This window comes from Saccopteryx bilineata, chromosome 6 (genome assembly GCF_036850765.1).
Source record: "Saccopteryx bilineata isolate mSacBil1 chromosome 6, mSacBil1_pri_phased_curated, whole genome shotgun sequence".
Lineage (NCBI taxonomy): Eukaryota > Metazoa > Chordata > Mammalia > Chiroptera > Emballonuridae > Saccopteryx > Saccopteryx bilineata.
Window position 1 is genome coordinate 184,028,137 of NC_089495.1, and position 18,613 is coordinate 184,046,749.

At 41.7% G+C, this 18,613-nt stretch overlaps 1 protein-coding gene across 3 annotated transcripts in view; it reads right to left on the reverse strand.

The window, feature by feature from the left end:
* PANK2 (pantothenate kinase 2) overlaps positions 1-18,613 on the reverse strand; it is a 46,021-nt gene that overhangs the window by 2,813 nt on the left and 24,595 nt on the right. For 2 of the 3 annotated variants that reach the window (XM_066234292.1, XM_066234291.1), the window contains exons 3-6: positions 12,620-12,873; positions 8,619-8,795; positions 4,329-4,452; positions 2,650-2,775 (exon numbers count right to left, since the gene is read on the reverse strand). In XM_066234292.1, the coding sequence (XP_066090389.1) occupies positions 2,650-2,775; positions 4,329-4,452; positions 8,619-8,795; positions 12,620-12,873 (681 nt within the window). The remainder of the gene's footprint in view (positions 1-2,649; positions 2,776-4,328; positions 4,453-8,618; positions 8,796-12,619; positions 12,874-18,613) is intronic. The other variant, XM_066234293.1, reaches the window with a different exon arrangement.

The following is an 18,613-nucleotide window of genomic DNA, read 5'->3' on the forward strand; positions in this document are numbered from 1 at the left end:
ACCGCTCCCCCTCTTGCTTCTCTCTCTCTCTCTGTTCCCCTCCTGCAGCCATGGCTCAACTGGAGCAAGTTGGCCCCAGGGGCTGAGGATGGCTCCATGGCCTCTGCCTCAGGTGCTAAGAGCTTGGTTGCTGAGCAATGGAGCAAGCCCCAGATAGGCGGAGCATCGCACCCTTGTGGGCTTACTGGGTGGATCCCAGTCAGGGTACATGTGGGAGTCTGTCTCTGTCTCCCTTCCTCTCACTGAATAAAGAGAAAAAAGTTTTAATGAAAATAAGTTATTTTAAAGGAAAAAGCAATCTCTATAGCACTTCAAATCCTACTTTGAATCTGTCAATTCATATACTGTTAAAAGTAAATATGCACATACAATTTTTAAAAATGTTCAGCCTGACCAGGTGGTGGCGCAGTGGATAGAGCGTCGGACTGGGATGCAGAAAGACCCAGGTTCGAGACCCCGAGGTCGCCAGCTTGAGCGCGGGCTCATCTGGCTTGAGCAAACAGCTCACCAGCTTGGACCCAAGGTCGCTGGCTCCAGCAGGGGGTTACTCGGTCTGCTGAAGGCCCACGGTCAAGGAACATGTGAGAAAGCAATCAATGAACAACTAAGAAGTCGCAAGGCGCGACGAGAAACTGATGATTGATGCTTCTCATCTCTCTCCGTTCCTGTCTGTCTGTCCCTGTCTATCTCTGCCTCTGTAAAAAAAAAAAAAAAAAATGTTCATAACAACACTATCTAAAATTCAACAATAGTTGAGCCTGACTAATGGTGGCGTGTCAACCTGGGATGCTGAGGAGCCAAGTTCAAAACCCCTTGATCACAGGCTCACCAGCTCAAGATGGGGTTGCCAGCATAAGCAGGGGATCATCGACATGATCCAAGGTCACTAGCGTGAGCCCAGAGATTGCTGGCTTGAAGCCCAGGGTCACTGTCTGGGCTTCAGCTCTCCCTCTGCCCCCCATCAGGGCACATATAAGAAACAATCAATAAACAACTGAAGTGCTGCAACGAGTTGATGCTTATCATCATCTCTCTCCCTTCCTCTCGCTTAAAAAAATTAAATTTAATAAAATAAAATTCAATAATAGTTGAAATAGTTCAACTGCCCCACAACCAAGGGGAGGAAAGAGAGAGCCCCTCTCTTAGCTCTAGTTCTGTTTTATTCCCCCCAAATGGAAAAACAGAAAGGCATTTTCCAAAATAGGGTACCAGGTTGAACAATTCAATGTCTTTTTTCCATTTTGTCATTTCCACCCTGTCCACGTGTTAAGTTTATGATACTGTGGTTCTAAGTCTCGCAATTTTTTTAACTGATGTTTGTTTTCAGAACATGTATCTTAAATAAATGACACATGAACTTCATCAATACATTAAAAAAAATAACATCACCTGACCAGGTAGTGGTGCAGTGGATAGAGCGTCAGACTGAGATGTAGAAGACCCCAAGTTCAAGACCCCGAGGTCGCCAGCTTGAGCGCGGGCTCATCTGGTTTGAGCAAAAGCCCACCAATTTGAACCCAAGGTTGCTGGCTCGAGCAAGGGGTTACTTGGTCTGCTGAAGGCCCGCAGTCAAGGCACATATGAGAAAGCAATCAATGAACAACTAAGGTGTTGCAACGTGCAATGAAAAACTAATGATTGATGCTTCTCATCTCTCTCCGTTCCTGTCTGTCCCTGTTTATCCCTCTCTCTGACTCACTCTCTGAGTAAAAAATAAAATAAATAAATAAATAAATAACATCAAAAATGAAAAATGGCCCTGGCTGGATAACTCAGTTGGTTAGAGCATCATCCTGAAGCACAGAGGTTGCCAGTACAATCCCTGGTCAGGGAATATATAGGAACAGATCAATGTTCCTATCTTACTCCCGCTCTCTCCCTTCCTCTCTGTAAAATCAATAAAATAAACATTGAAAAGAGAAGAAACCAGAGTAACCACATTTAAAAAGTACAATGGGGCCTGGCCAGTAGTGGCACGTTGGATAGAGCGGCAACCTGGGATGCTGAGGTCCCAGGTTTGAAATCCCGAGGTTGCTGGCTCAAGCACAAGCTCATCTGCTTGAGCACAGGCTCACCAGCTTGAGCATGGGGTTGCCGGCTTGAGCATGGGATCACAGACATGACTCCATGGTCACCGGCTTAAGCACAGGCTCATCTGCTTGAGCGCAGAGTTGTCAGCTTGAGCATGGGATCACAGACATGACTCCATGGTCGCTGGCTCAGCTGGAGCACCCCCCGCCATGTCAAGGCACGTATGAGAAGTGATCAAATGAAGTACCGCCACTATGAGCTGATACTTCTCATCTTTCTCCCTTTCTCTCTCACTAAATATAATAAAAATAAAAAGTATAATGGGAAAAATATAGTAGTTCAGGAATGAATAAGGCAACAGAAATATGGCTGAACGTTCATTAAGACTTCTTTCTTTAAAATTGCTAAAGCTCACAATGAACTTAACCAAAAATCTACCTTGCATTGAATCGGATTTAAGATAGCTTTTGAACATTACATTCAAAGTTAAACTCCATATCATACAATTACAAAAATATGTAAGTAGTACAGCCCATTTGACCTCCACTTCAAATTCCTACAGTGTGAACTGTATGCTCTTTATGTAGGTGACAATTTGCAGGAAGTAAGTCTGCTTACCTCGTGCTCCGAAAAAAGTGCTTTCAACTGTCCCTTGGACCAATAATCCAAAGCATATGCCAAAAGCCGCATGGCGATCGTATTAACTCTCAAGAAATTTCCAACAAATACCACCTGGTTAATATTCTGAGCACATCAAAAGAAGGCAATTAGTTTTCATCTTAATTTCTGCTCCCTTGTAACAGCTACCCAAACTGGAACCATGTACATAATTTTTAGCAGCAAATTGACTTCTGATAAAAAAAAAAAAAAATGTGTATTTATTCCAATTGATCCAGGGCTACCTAATTTGATCCCTAGATGGACCCATTTCAAAGCATGCCAGATATATCACAGGAGAAAACAGATTAGGAAACCATGTATTAAATATGACAAACAATAACTACTATTAAAGTTTTATAAAGATAAGTAAAAAAATAGAACCAATTCAAAGAAAATTGACAAAAATAGACAAATTATACAAGAAATATTACAGAAAAGAAATTCACTAGTGATCCAAAAAAAAAAAAGAGTAAAAATTTAGACCCTTTAAGTGTTAGCAAGACAACTAACTGAAATTCCACCCCCAATATTCGCCATGCCGTGGTAAAACTGACCCAGTCATTTACTGCTAACGATGCCCTTGTGCAAAGAAAGCACCTTGGAAATACCTATGAAGATTGGTCATGGTCATATTCTTGAAATGAGAACTCTCACTCCTGAGTAGGTCTCTTACCAAGAGTAAAATTCAACCAAGAAATAGCTTCATGTTTAAAATGCTTTACCACAGAGCTGGCATTGGCAAGCAGCCAAATGCCCAGCTCTTTATGAATGACTTATGATATAAAAAGAAATCAAATATATAGCCGTGAAATTTATATTTACGTAAAAAATATAACATGGTATGTATACCAACTAAAATCTTAAGTATATAAGCACAGGAAAGGGAACATGCAATAAAGAAAATAGTGTTAACTTACTCAAATGAAGAATTTTTTAAAATTATGTGGTGGTGTTACAGTATCTCTAATTAAAAACAAAACAATCCTTTTATATCTTTTAAGATTTCCTTTTTAAGCTACACATCTATCTTGCTTGTTTAAAAGAATAATTTTAAACAAAAAAATGTATGAATAGGGACGAGCTATAAAGCTGCATCACAGGATGCCCAGGGGAAGGCCATTCTTGGTTCTTTCATAGCCCTGTACAATGCTGCTTGACCTGAATGCTACAAGGCAGCACTGTAAAGAAGCTGAAAGCACGAAGACAGCTCTCTGCGGCGGAGGGAGCAGGGGAGCACGGGCGCCGCTGCCCGCTCCGTCTTCTCCCAGCTTCAGTGACCCCCTCTGGATCCCTTCCCAGGAATCCTAGAGCTCCACACAAGCATGGAGTCTAGATCCAGCATCACTATCCGTCATCACCACCCAACAGTCCCCCATCGCCTGGAGTACTGGCTCCCGCCTGCCTTCCTCTACTTTCTCCTCTACTTCTGTAGTAGCAGTGTTTATCTTCAGTAAGAAAAAAAAATCAAGATTAATCTATATGTGAAGAATTTTAACTGGGCCAATGAAACAAACTCCACCACAAATGACTACAATTAAGCCCCGTTCAGAGAAGACAGACACTGTGTACAAGGTGGGGCCCACTTGGGATGTTCTGTATTTCCCTCAGAGCAACTAGAGAAACTCGTGTCCCCTTACTTCATTAAGGGCACACATTCTTGCTATTGAGCCAATGTTGTTGGTGATGGTGATCAAAGTTGCTCTGGCGAGGTCCTCTTTACTGACAGCCTCTCGTTTCTCCTTGCTCATCATGTTTCCAAAGCTGTGATGGGGGAAAAAAAAATATCCTTTTGATAAACCAAAGGCAACACAGCCCACCAGAACTTGAATGTTATTTTACTAAGATCAAAGTGACTTTTGGAGCAATGTTCAAATCTTTAGACTGTTCATTACAAAATAAAGGACAATCTGCTCAGAGAAATGCAGCTTCAAAGAGAACCTTCAAGCATTCTAAATGAGCAAATGGCTTTCCTTCTGGGTTCCACAGAAATATATCAAGATTTCTGACAGCAGATATTCACATGTTAAGATTTCATCCCATCCACTGTAAGGCACTCCTGTTCCTGCACCAGGGAAAGTTCCAGAAAGACACCCCATTAGCAATTCCTTCCCCAATGCCCAGCTGTTCCACTCAGCTAAAGGATTAGATTCTCATCTGCTAAACTGCTTTAACCCAGTAGAGCAAAGTGTAGACAGCCAAGTCCCAGAGTAAACTACATAAAGAGTTTCAGATTTCCCTAAGATCAAGAACTTCAAAAGTACAGGCCTACAGAATTGCTACATTAATAACTGCCCAGAAAACAAACCCATCCAATGAGAAAAGAAAGTTATTATCAATGAGCAAATACTGCAAACATAGAAAATGAAATCTATAGCATTTACAAAGTACCTAAAATTAGTAAGCAAGCATGGGTATATGGGTGCCTTTTTTTTTTTAAATAATTTATTTTATTTTTATTTTTATTTTTTAAGATTTTATTTATTCATTATAGAGGGGGAGGGAGGAGCAGGAAGCATCAACTCCCATATGTGCCTTGACCAGGCAAGCCCAGGGTTTTGAACCAGCAACCTCAGTGTTTCCAGGTTGACGCTTTATCCACTGCGCCACCACAGGTCAGGCTATGGGTGCCTTTTCTATTATTAAAAACCATATGCCCAAACACACAAAAATTTTTTATTTCCAAACAATCCAAAAATAATAAAATAATTCCACTTAACAATAGCATCAAAGAAAATACTTAGAAATATATTTAACAAAAGAATAACACTTATACACTGAAAATTACAAAACACTAGTGAAAGAAAGTAAACATCTAAATATTTATACATAGAAAGATACGCCATCTTCTGGGATCAGAAGACTAGATGCTGTTAAGCTGGCAATAATATCCAAAATCATCTACAGATTCAATACAATCCCTACCAAAATGCTAGTTGTCCTTTTTTGCAGAGATTTGGCAAGCTGATCTTAAAATTCATATAGAAAGTCAAAGGACACAGACAAGCCAAAACAATCTTAAAGCCTGACCAGGTGGTGGCGCAGTGGATAGAGCGTCGGACTGGGATGCGGAAGGACCCAGGTTCGAGACCCTGAGGTCACCAGCTTGAGCGCGGGCTCATCTGGCTTGAGCAAAAAGCTCACCAGCTTGGACCCAAGGTCGCTGGCTCCAGCAGGGGGTTGCTCGGTCTGCTGAAGGCCCGCGGTCAAGGCACATGTGAGAAAGCAATCAATGAACAACTAAGAAGTCTCAACGCGCAACGAGAAACTGATGACTGATGCTTCTCATCTCTCTCCGTTCCTGTCTGTCTGTCCCTGTCTATCTCTGCCTCTGTAAAAAAAAAAAAAAAAAAAAAAAAATCTTAAAAAAGAACAGAGGGCATTGGCTGGGTAATTCAGTTGGTTGAAGCATCATCCAGACATGCCAAGGTTGAGGGTTCAATTCCCAGAGCACATACAAGAATCAACCAATAACAGCATGCACAGGTGGATCAGCAAATCAATTTTTCTCCCTCTCTCTAAAAATCAATAAATTTAAAAAAAAAAAAGAAAGAAAAAGAGCAGTTGGAAGACTCACTTCCCAATTTTAAAACTTAATAGAGGGGTAGTCAACCTTTTTATACCTACCGCCCACTTGTGTATCTCTGTTAGTAAAATTTTCTAACCACCTACCGGTTCCACAGTTATAGTGATTTATAAAGTAGGGAAGTAACTTTGCTTTATAAAATTTATAAAGCAGAGTTACAGCAAGTTAAAGCATATAATAATAATAATTACTTACCAAGTACTTTATGTCAGATTTTTGCTAAGTTCGACAGAATAAATCTTTATAAAACAACTTACTATAGTTAAATCTATCTTTTTATTTATACTTTAGTTGCTCCGCTACCACCCACCGTGAAAGCTGGAACGCTCATTAGTGGGCAGTAGGGACCAGGTTGACTACCACTGACTTAATACAAAACAGCAGTAATCAAAAGCACTGTGGTACTGGCATAATAATAATCATCAATGGAACAGACTGCATCCAAAATAAACCATTCATTTATGGTCACCATACACAGAAACTAACTCAAAATGGATCACAGACCTAAATGTAAGAGCTAAAACTATAAAAATCTTTAAAGAAAAAACAGAAGTAAATCTTCATGTTCTTAAGTTAGGTGATCATTTCTTGTAAGTAACAACAAAAGAACAAGCACTGAAAGAATATAGAGGATGGACTTCATCTTATCTGTTTAGATTTAAAACTTCTTTTTTTTTTTTTTGAATTTTTCTGAAGCTGGAAACGGGGAGAGACAGTCAGACAGACTCCCGCATGCGCCCGACCGGGATCCACCAGGGGCGACGCTCTGCCCACCAGGGGGCGATGCTCTGCCCCTCCGGGGCGTCGCTCTGCGGCGACCAGAGCCACTCTAGCGCCTGGGGCAGAGGCCAAGGAGCCATCCCCAGCGCCCGGGCCATCTTTGCTCCAATGGAGCCTTGGCTGCGGGAGGGGAAGAGAGAGACAGAGAGGAAGGATGGGGGGGAGTGGAGAAGCAGATGGGCGCTTCTCCTGTGTGCCCTGGCCGGGAATCGAACCCGGGTCCCCCGCACGCCAGGCCGACGCTCTACCGCTGAGCCAACTGGCCAGGGCCTAGATTTAAAACTTCTTACTGCAGGCCTGACCTGTGGTGGCGCAGTGGATAGAGCGTCGACCTGGAAATGCTGAGGTCGCCGGTTCAAAACCCTGGGCTTGCCTGGTCAAGGCACATATGGGAGTTGATGCTTCCAGCTCCTCCCCCCTGTCTCTCTCTCTCTCTCTCTCTCCCCTCTAAAATGAATAAATAAAATAAAAATTAAAAAAAAAAAATTTACCTTATAAAAAATAAAAATAAAAAAAAAAATAAAATAAAACTTCTTACTGCAAAAAACACCATCAAGAAAGTAAAGGCAACCAACAGAATGGGAAAAAATATTTTCAAATTATGGATTTGATAAGGTACTTGTTTCCACAACATGTAAGAATTCTTACAACTCAATAATAAAGGACAAATAATACAATTTAAAAGAAAAAAAAATAAGTAAAAGACTTGAACAGACATTTCTCCAAAGAAGAGAGACAAACAGACGTCAATAAGTACATGAAAAGATGTTCAACATCCTTAGGGAAACGCAAATCAAAACCACAATGAGAGATGACTTTCCACCTAGTAAGGCAGTTAAAACCACAGAGATACACAATGAGATATGTTAGCAATGCCCTGGCCGGATGCTGGGTTGGTCAGAGCGCTGTCCTGATATGCAAAGATTGTGGGTTTGGTCCCGAGTCAGGACATGTACAGGTACAGGTCAATGTTTCTGTCTCTCTCTCTCTCCCTTCCTCTGTCTAAAAAAAAAAAAGAAATCAATAAATGAATTATAAAAATAAAAAAAATTTTTTAAAAAGGAAGTGTTAGCAAGGCCCTGGCTGGGTAGCTCAGGTCCCAACAAACCAAGGTTGTAGGTTCATTCCCATAAATAAGTGAAACAAATCAATGTTTCCCCCATTTCTAAAATTAATAAAGAAATAAAAATGGGTGAACCTTGAAAACATTAACAAAATGAAAGAAGCCAGTCACAAAATCATGAATTGTAGGATACCATTTATATGAAGTGTCCAAAACAGGCAATTCTAGAGACAGAAAACAGATTAGTGTTTATCAGGGGACTGGGGGGGGGGGGGGGACAGCTCGCACAACAGCGACCACAGTTAATGAATACAAGGATGAAAAAATGTTCTGAAATTAGATTATTGTTATGACTGCAAAAGCCTGTAAGCATTCAGGAAACCACTAAATTTGGACATGTTAAACAGGTGATTTTATAGTACATAAAGCTGTTTAAAAGGAAAAAATACCCAATATTTAATATTTTATTTCTGTACTCTTAGAACACCCATGCCCTCTTACCTCGAAGCCACAGCCCAGCCTGGCAGTCCAAACCTCTCGTAGTCCCCTCCATAAATGTCTCGCACTAGTTTATCCACTTTGGTGCTATCTCCACGAGATGCCATTTCAAGAGCTTCTTCAAAAGTGGTACAGCCAGTGAGCAGACAGCAGAGACCAAAAAATGTTCCTCCCCCAAGACTGTGATTAAAAACAAACAACATAATATTATAAGTATTATAACATTTTTTCAAATAGGAAGGTAGTATTTATGAACCCCAAACCATATTCACATACCAATGCCCTCTTGCCCTAACCCAATCATGCAGATGCCACCAGTAAGAAACAAGTCTGTGAAAAGATAAAAATAGGTCCCTAATAGACACCTTGAAGCTAAATACATTCATATGCACCAACAAGCAACATGGCAAAACACAGGGCCCCTCTAAACCCTGTCTCCAGTTCAGTCTGAGCATCTGTTGACTTTGAGGAATCTCAAGTGCAAATAGCCCACAGTTAGGACCGTGCTGGCAACTCCTATGTCCCAAGTCACACTCACACAGGCACCTTCTCACCCTGACTCATCAGTCCCCAACCTCCAAGAACTCTCCCATAAATGTTTTCCCCTTACTCCTCTCATTCTTAAATTCAGATGTTTTTTAAAAACTTGTCTTAATTCCCAGCTCATTTTCATTCAAGTGATCACTGATCCTTAAATCAAAGTATATTCCTTTCTCATCTGTCACCTAATTCTCCCTTTTCAGACTAAACCTCCTAATCATTTTTCTATTGCTCAATAGCTCAACTTCTATATCTCACATCATCCTCGGCTATGCATCCACCTGCGCGTATGCCTATACAAAGCTAGGATCTTGCCTTGCCTTCTCATTATAGATGCTACCGAGCTGATTATTTTATGGCATATGCACACAATATACTAGTTGAAGGCAGGGACGACAGTCTCAATGAGTCTATTAATGAGATATTTATACAGTAAGAAAACCTGGAGCAATACAGATTAAAGTAGGTCATGAAATCTGAATTTCAAAGAGAAACATTTGTTTGCATAATCCCAGAAAAAGTTTTATCTTTCACATCATTTGGTCGGGCTCATGCGGGAGTCTGTCTGACTGTCTCTCCCCGTTTCCAGCTTCAGAAAAATACAAAAACAAAAAACAAAAAAAAACCTAAAACTGCACTTTCTTTACTTAAAATGAAACCACAAAAACTTAATTGCAAAAAAATGCACTTTAAACTTAACCTAAGCTTAACATTATGTATTTTTCATTTAATCATCACGTTTTTGCCTTTTGGGCTGCACTTTCGGCACTTTCACTTGTAGGACTTTTGAATAAAAATCTATCCAAAGAGGTTTGCTTTTGCCTGCCTTTTAAAATGTTGCAGAAATGTGACAAACAAGTGTTCACTGGCCTGACCAGGTGGTGGCGCAGTGGATAGAGCGTTGGACTGGGATGTGGAGGACCCAGGTTTGGGGCCCCGAGGTCGCCAACTTAGGTGCGGGCTCATCTGGTTTGAGCAAAAGCTCACCAAGGTCGCTGGCTCGAGCAAGGGATTGCTCGGTCTGCTGAAGGCCCATGGTCAGGGCGCGTGTGGGAGAGCAGTCAATGAACAACTGAGGTGTTGCAACAAAAAACTGATGATTGATGCTTCCATTCCTGTCTGTCTGTCTGTCCCTATCTATCCCTCTCTCTGAGGTTCTCTCTGTCTCTGTAAAAAAAAAAAAAAGTGTTCCACTGAAGCACAACCAATTGAAACTTTTTCTGGTGTTTCTTTTCAGTGAAAATTGAAAGCGTCTCCCACATTGCCAGCATGTCTTTAATTTCACTTGTAGAAATCACTTCCTCCAACTCTACCTCCTCACTACTAATCTCTTGCAGAAGCTCCGTATGTTGCATCATCTGCAACTCCTTCAACTCCTCAGTTGAGAGTTCCTCCTCATGTTCCTCAACGAGCTCATTTACATCACCCTCATCTACCTCAGACCCATTGACTTTCCGAGGGACACAATCTCCTCCAACGCTTCTACCTCGGTCTCAGTCTCTGGTTCAAATCCTTCGAAGTCCCTGTCTGCAACATCAGGCCATAACTTTTTCCATGCCGAGTTCAAGGTTCTTCTTGTAACCTCTTGCCATGCCAACTCAATAATGAGTAAACATATCACGATGTTGTAGTGATCTTTCCAAAACTCTCGAAGGGTTAGATTTGTACTCTCAGTCACCTCAAAGTAGCGGTGGAACAAGTGCTTTGTGTAAAGCTTTTTAAAGTTGGAAATAACCAGCTGATCCATAGGTTGTGAGATTGAGGTCGTGTTGGGTGTGAGGTAGAGGACTCTCACGAATTTGAACTCATCGAGAATGTAATCTTCAAAACCAGGTGGGTGAGCTGGAGTATTTTCAAGGATTAGTAATGCTTTCTTTTTTTTTTAATTTTTTTTTAAATTTTTTTACAGAGAGAGCGAGAGTCAGAGTGAGGGATAGACAGGGATAGACAGACAGGAACGGAGAGATGAGAAGCATTAATCATTAGTTTTTCATTGCACATTGCAACACCTTAGTTGTTCAATGATTGCTTTCTCATATGTGCCTTGACCATGGGCCTTCAGCAGACTGAGTAACCCCTTGCTTGAGCCAGCGACCTTGGGTCCAAGCTGGTGAATTTTTGCTCAAACCAGATGAACCCACACTCAAGCTGGCGACCTTGGGGTCTCGAACCTGGGTCTTCCGCATCCCAGTCCAACATTCTATCCACTGCGCCACCACCTGGTCAGGCTAGTAATGCTTTCATTGGGAGTTTATTTTCTTGAAGATATTTCTTCACTGCAGGACCAAAGAGGAGACTTACCTATTCAGTAAAAAACTGCCGCATAACCCATGCCCTAGCATTGGCGCGCCACATAACCTGCAGTTTTTCTTTAAGAATCTTGTGAGTCTTAAAGGCTCAAGGATTTTCGGAATGATACACTAGCAGTGGCTTTACTTTACAGTCACCGCTAGCATTTGCACACACTGCAAGGGTCAGACAGTCCTTCATGGGTTTCTGGCCTGGCAGCTTCTTTTCTGCGGTGATGAAAGTCCTCCAGGGCACTTTTTTCCAAAACAATCCAGTTTCGTCACAGTTGAACACTTGTTGGGGGCTGTAGTCTTCCTTTGCAATAAGCGCAGCAAAATGTGCAGTGTACTCCTCAGCTGCCTTAACGTCAGCACTCGCAGGTTCACCATGCCTCACCACCGAGTGCATGCCAGATCTCTTCTTAAAATTTTCAAACCAGCCGTGACTTGCCTTAAATGTATCTTCTGCTGCCTCTTTTGAGGTTGATGGTTCTTTCTTCTTCAAGTCGCCGTAAATAATACATGCCTTTTTGCATATTACAGTCTCCGTCACTGTATCTCCTGCCAGCTCTTTCTCTTTCACCCACACCAGAAGCTTCTCCATTTCTTCATGGATATTTGTCCTTAACTGGGACAGAACTGTAGTTGCTTTTGCTGAATTTGTGCTTTTGATGGCATCCTTTTGTTTAAGGATGGTATAAATTGTAGATGTATTGCGGACGTACAGCCTTGCCAGTTTAATCACTCATACACCACACTCATGTTTTTCTATCGACATCACTCTCTTCTTCTCACCACTGTCCTTTACAATCACTTTCTTCGGCCCCATGATAGCACACAAAAAAAGGTAGTAAAAAATGCAAAAATGATGCAAGAACGAGTACAGCACACGAGATTCAACTTGATTCTGCAGGTAACACGTGAGAAAGAACAAGATAATGGTGCTGGGCTGCCCATACTAAACCCATGAGCCAATGCGCCAACCAGCAGCAGCTTCCCGAATCACATATCTTGGAATTTTGCTTGGATCTTGAACAAAAATACGGATCGAGTCACAGCTCGTATCTTTAAAAAAAGTATGTTGGTCTGCTCGTATCTCAAGGTACCACTGTATATATATGTAATACCTAAAACTCAGTGTTAAGCCATATGATATCAAGAATATAAGAGACCTACCTGGTACCAGTGACCCGCTTGTAGTTATCTTTGGAATATACTGCTAAGATGCTAACCCCAGAGCCAATGTTCACCAGAAGAAGAGGATATGGGTTTTTCAAATCAAACGGTAACTTCTGACATTTTTCAGAATCAGCAGGGTTTTCAAAGTAATAGCACTGTGACCGTCCATTGAATCCAACTGAGTCAATGTACAAAATTCCTTTTACTAAGCAATCTAGTTCATCAAGTTTGCAAAGCTGAAGATCACCTATCTGTAATGAAATAAAATGTTTTCAGACTTTTTAACAAGCCAAACAGAAATAAAAATTCCATTAACTAAGGCATCCCATTTGTATTACACAAACCACAGAAGCACACTCAAGGGGGTATATTATTTGTGCATGCTTACAGAACAAATTTGGAGACAACAAGCAAGGATGGATTGGTAGGACAAACTCCTGCTCCCACAGTCCCAAATACACTCTACCTACAGACCACTCACTGCAGCAGCTGGAGAAATGCACCAATACCCAAGCAGCAAACAAGATGTCTGCTTACAGGATGAAGCAGGAACACAGCCTGGGCGACAACCCTATCAGAAAGCAGGCTCCAAGAAATCCATGTGAGCACATGGTAACACATAGTGGGAGCTGCAAAGTTTAACACCTGCCTCCCAAAAGGCCATCTTCAAGGCTCTGGGACAGTAACAAAGTAGCCACACTTTATTATTAATAACCTAAAGCCCAAAGGCTGCAAGTGGGCACTAAGAAGGTAAAATTTTTCCACTATCTAAACAACTTACAGCCTCTGGAGGACAGTGAGATTTTAGCAGAATCAGAATTTAAAAATTATCAACTTAACTTCACTTAAATAAATCATTATTTATATTATAAGACACTATACAGAGGATCTTCATTCAATCAAGAATTGAAGTGGGAACAACTCCAAGGCATGTTGTTAGTCAAAAAAGCAAGCTGAGAAGCATTATATAATAATATACATAATAGGCCTATCTTTAAAACTATGTTTAGCCTGACCAGGTGGTGGCGCAGTGAATAGAGCGTCAGACTGGGATGCCGAGGACCCAGGTTCGAGACCCCGAGATTGCCAGCTTCAGCGCAGGCTCATCTGGTTTGAGCAAAAGCTCACCAGCTTGGACCCAAGGTACTGGCAAGCAAGGGGTTATTTGGTCTGCTGAAGGCCTGCAGTCGGGGCACATATGAGAAAGTAATCAATGAACAACTAAAGTGTCACAATGCGCAACAAAAAACTGATGAGTGATGCTTCTCATCTCTCTGTTCCTGTCTGTCTGTCCCTGTCTATCCCTCTCTCTGACTCTGTCTCTGTAAAACAAACAAACAAAAAAACCCAAACAAACAAACAAAAATTATGTTTAGCTTGACCGGGCGGTGGCGCAGTGGATAGAGCATCACACTGGGATGTAGAGGACCCAGGTTCGAGACCCCGAGGTCGCCAGCTTGAGCACGGGCTCATCTGGTTTGAGCAAGGAATCACTTGCTCTACTGTAGCCCCCCTCCCCGCCGTCAAGGCAAATATGAGAAAGCAATCAACGAACAACTAAAGTGCCACAATGAAAAATTGATGCTTCTCATCTCTCTCCATTCCTATCGGTCCCTCTCTCTGACTCTCTCTGTCACAAAATAAATATATAAAATTTTTTAAAAACCTGTTTATATGTCTGCGTCACAGTCATGCAAAGATATATAACTTTAAACAGAGGAGACACTGAAGACATGTTATAAAGAAACTTCCACGTTTTACTGTGAACTTCTAACCCATCTGACCACTACAAGCATACATACTTAATATTGTATATGTGACAAATGTAAATATGCAACCCCTAAAGCACCTGTTTCCCTTGACAACCAACCCTGCAAGTTCTCCCCCTTGTTTGATTACATTTATGTGCAATTTATTCTGATCCACAGTGGAGATGGAAGAGGTAACTTCATCTTAATCCTTAATCCCTAGTTAAAAGAGTCTGACCAGTGGTGGCACAATGGATAAAACACTGACCCGGGATGCTCAAGGCCCAGGTTCAAAACCCCGAGGTCACCAGCTTGAGCGCAGGCTCATGAGCTCAAGCATGGATCACAAACATGATCCCAAGGTTGCCGACTTGAGCAAGTAGTCACTGACTCAACTTGAGCCCCTGGGTCAAGGCACATATGAGAAGCAATCATTGAAACTAAAAAGTGCCACAACTATGAGATGATGTTTCTCATCTCCCTTCCTACCTCTCTCAAAAAAAACAACAACAAATTAAGTTACTCATCGACTGAACCCAAACCCTTGCATTGTTCATCACTGTCCTTATTTCATCTGATCGAGCCCTCCCTGCCAAGACAAATTTAAATGCAGCAAAAAGAAAAAAAGAATCCAAAAATATAGAGAGGAAATATAAGAAGCCTCTGGGACAACTTAAGGTGCACCGACATTTGTATCATGGGGGTGCCAGAGGAGAGAAAGCAAGAACTTGAAAACCTATGCAAAAAAAAAAAAATTATGACAGAAGAATTCCCTAACCTGGTGAAGGAAATAGATATGCAAGACCAGGAAGGCAGAGAGTCCCAAACAAGATGAACTCAAAAGGCCTGCACCAAGATACATCATAAGCAAAATGCAAAAGTTTCAAGACAAAGAGAATCTTAAAAGCAGCAAGAGAAAAGCAGTTACCTTAAAGGAGCTTCCATAAGGCTGTCAGCTGATTTCTCAACAGATACTCTGCAGGCCAGAAAGGACTGGCAAGAAATATTCCAAATGATGAAAAGCAAAGATCTACCACCAAGATTACTCTACTCAGCAAAGCTATCATTTAGAAACAAAGAACAGAGAGCATATAAAGAGCTTCAAAGACAAGAAAAAGCACAAGTTCATCACCACCAAACTAAGTACTACAAGAAATGTTAAAGGATCTTCTTTAAGAAAAAAAAAAAAAAAAGATCAAAAATAGGAATTTAAAAAATATGAACAATAAAATGGCAGTAATTATCAACAACTGATTCTTAAAAATAAAATAGGCAAGGTGTGGCCAGTTGGCTCAGAGGTAGAGCGTCAGCCCAGTGTGTGGACGTCCCAGGTTTAATTCCCAGTCAGGGCAAACAAAAGTGCCCATCTGCTTCTCTATTCCTCCCCCTCCTCTCTTCCCCCTCCTGCAGCCATGGCTCAATGGAGTGAGTTGGCCCTGCGTGCTGAGGATGGCTCCTGGGCTCCGCCTCAGGTGCTAAGAGCTCGGCTGCTGAGGAACGGAACAATGCCCCAGATGAGAACATCACCCCCTAGTGGGCTTGCCAGGTGGATCCCAGTGGGGGCACATGTAGGAGTCTGTCTCTACCTCCCCTCCTCTCACTGAAAAAAACAAATTAAATAAACAAGAAAAGAAATAGACTCACAGATACAGAGAACACTTTGTTGCCAGATGGGAGCAGGGTAAGGGGATGAGTGAAAAAAGTGAAGGGATTAAGTACAAAACGGTGGTTAGAGAGTGGACATGGGGATGTAAAGTATAGCACAAGAAACAGTATCAATAATACACTAATAAATATATATGGTGCCAGGTGGGTGCAAGATCATTCAGTATGATCACTGAGTAAGTGTAATGTCTAATCACTGGGGTGTACACCTGAAACTAATATAATAATGTACGTCAACTGTCATGGAAAAATTAAAAATGATTTAAAATTAAAATACTATATATTTCACTGCAGCTTTATTAAATATTAGTCATTCCTAATGTACAAACAGGATTTGATAAGCATTTCATTTTCAGTTTTCAAGGCTAGCACTGGTTCATACAAATGAGAAACCCAAAAGGCCTATGCAATTTCTAAAATCTAAAATCCACTATGCACCCTTCTCCTTTCATTTACCACACCACGCTGAATCTCTAGTAACAGCCTGAATGATTTCCTAACAGGATCCAAAGGGCATCTCTCTGCAGGGTCCTGGAAAGAGAGGTTTCTCCCTTACCCATCAGTTATAGTCCAGAGTCCACTATGATCCTTCTACCTTCCCCTACTCAAAGATGAAAAAGAAACCACTAAAAACCAACCACCAAGGGAAATTCAAACAAAGAATATAAAACCTTGTTTAAAAATTCAATTTTAAGCCTTGGCCAGGTAGCTCAATTGTTTAGAGCATCGTCCTGATACGCCAACGTTGTGGGTTCAATGCCCAGACAGGGCACTTACAAAAAGCAACCAATGAACGTACAACTACGCCAGGGGTCGGGAACCTTCTTGGCTGAGAGAGCCATGAACGCCACATATTTTAAAATGTAATTCCATGAGAACCATACAATATGTTTAACATTAAATACAAGTCAATGTGTGCATTTTATGTAAGACCAACACTTTTAAAGTATAATAAGTCTCTGTATTCTTTTCAATAACGTTGTTATGCTGTTGCTAACCAATGATGAATAAAGTACTTCTTACCATTAATGCGACTTCTGGTGCTGCATGGTTTTGCTGATGGCTTTGTTTGTAGTCTGGTTGATATGTGTACGTGGTGAGGTTAAGCTTCATGCAGGCGTTGTGACTTCCACCCGTTAAACGTGATCATAGGTTGGTCTTAACTTTCTTTAGATGTGAGAAAGACTGCTCACAATGCATACGTAGAGCCAAACATTGTCAGTACAGCAATACTCACACGCTGCAGTATGTGGTATGAAACGGGAAATGTGTTCCAAATTTGGACAATCAGCTGGTCCGTGGAAGTTTTTTCATTTCTCCCCACTTGTGTTTGCTCACAAACTCTGCTTGCAGTCATGCAAGTCTTTCCAAATCTTCATTCAGTGACTTGAACTTATTCACCCACATGTCTGAGGCCTTCTGGGCAGCAGCCTCTGACGGAGACACCGGGGATGTAACTCAGGTTGGCGCTGTCCACTGCACACTCGTGTGGATGGGTGATGAACTTAAAAAGACAAGTGCACTCACGAAATTCTCCAAAGTGTGCTTTGAATGACTGCAGATTAGATGTGAAGCCTACAAGCTGCTGGAGATCAAGATGTTGAGCAGGGTCACTTGCTGTGCATATATCTTTAAATTCTCCCAGTTTTTCAAAGTGTAGTAAGTAAACGACCTGTTTCAATGTTGGCGATGAAGAGTTCCAGCTTGTTTTCAAATGCAAACACTGCTTGTTGTAGGGATAAGACTGTATTTCCAATGCCTTGCATTTTCACATTGAGCTGGTTCAGATGTTCAGTCATGTCCATGAGATAGCAGAACTTCAGGAGCCACTCAGTGTTAGCTAACTCAGGATGCTCAACGTTTTTCATTTCAAGAAAAGTCCAGATTCGCTCAGACAAGCCACAAAACGGCTGAGCACCTTCCCTCTTGACAACTAACGCATACTGCTGTGCAGAAGCAGACCAGGATAAGTATTCCCAACTTCATCCAGCAGTGTTTGAAACTGGCGATCATTTAAAGCTTGGGCAACAATGAAGTTGACCACTAGAATGACCAGTGACATCACCTCACCAAGCTGCTCGCCACACATCTGAGCACAAAGCGCCTCCTGATGTAGGATGCAGTGAAAACTTAGGATGGGTCTCTTTTCATGTTCACAAAGAAGTGCTACAAATCCTGTTTTTCCTCACCATGCATGGAGCACCGAAATAAGTTTATCCATTGGTAGATTTTCTTCTTTAGCGAACTCAGTGAAAGACTTGAATAAATCCTCCCCTCTTGTTGTCTCTTTCATAGGCAAAACAGCAAGACTTTCCTCAGGTAGTGTGTCCCCGACAGCAAGTCTTGCAATCATGCTGAACTGGGATAAATGCCTTACGTCTGTTGACTCATCCAAAGTGAGAGAAAAGAATGGTGCTGCGGCCCTGGCCGGTTTGCTCAGCGGTAGAGCATCGACCTGGAGTATGGGGGACCTGGGTTCGATTCCCAGCCAGGGCACATAGGAGAAGCGCCCATTTGCTTCTCCACCTCCCCCTTCCTCTCTGTCTCTCTCTTCCCCTCCCGTGGTCAAGGCTCCATT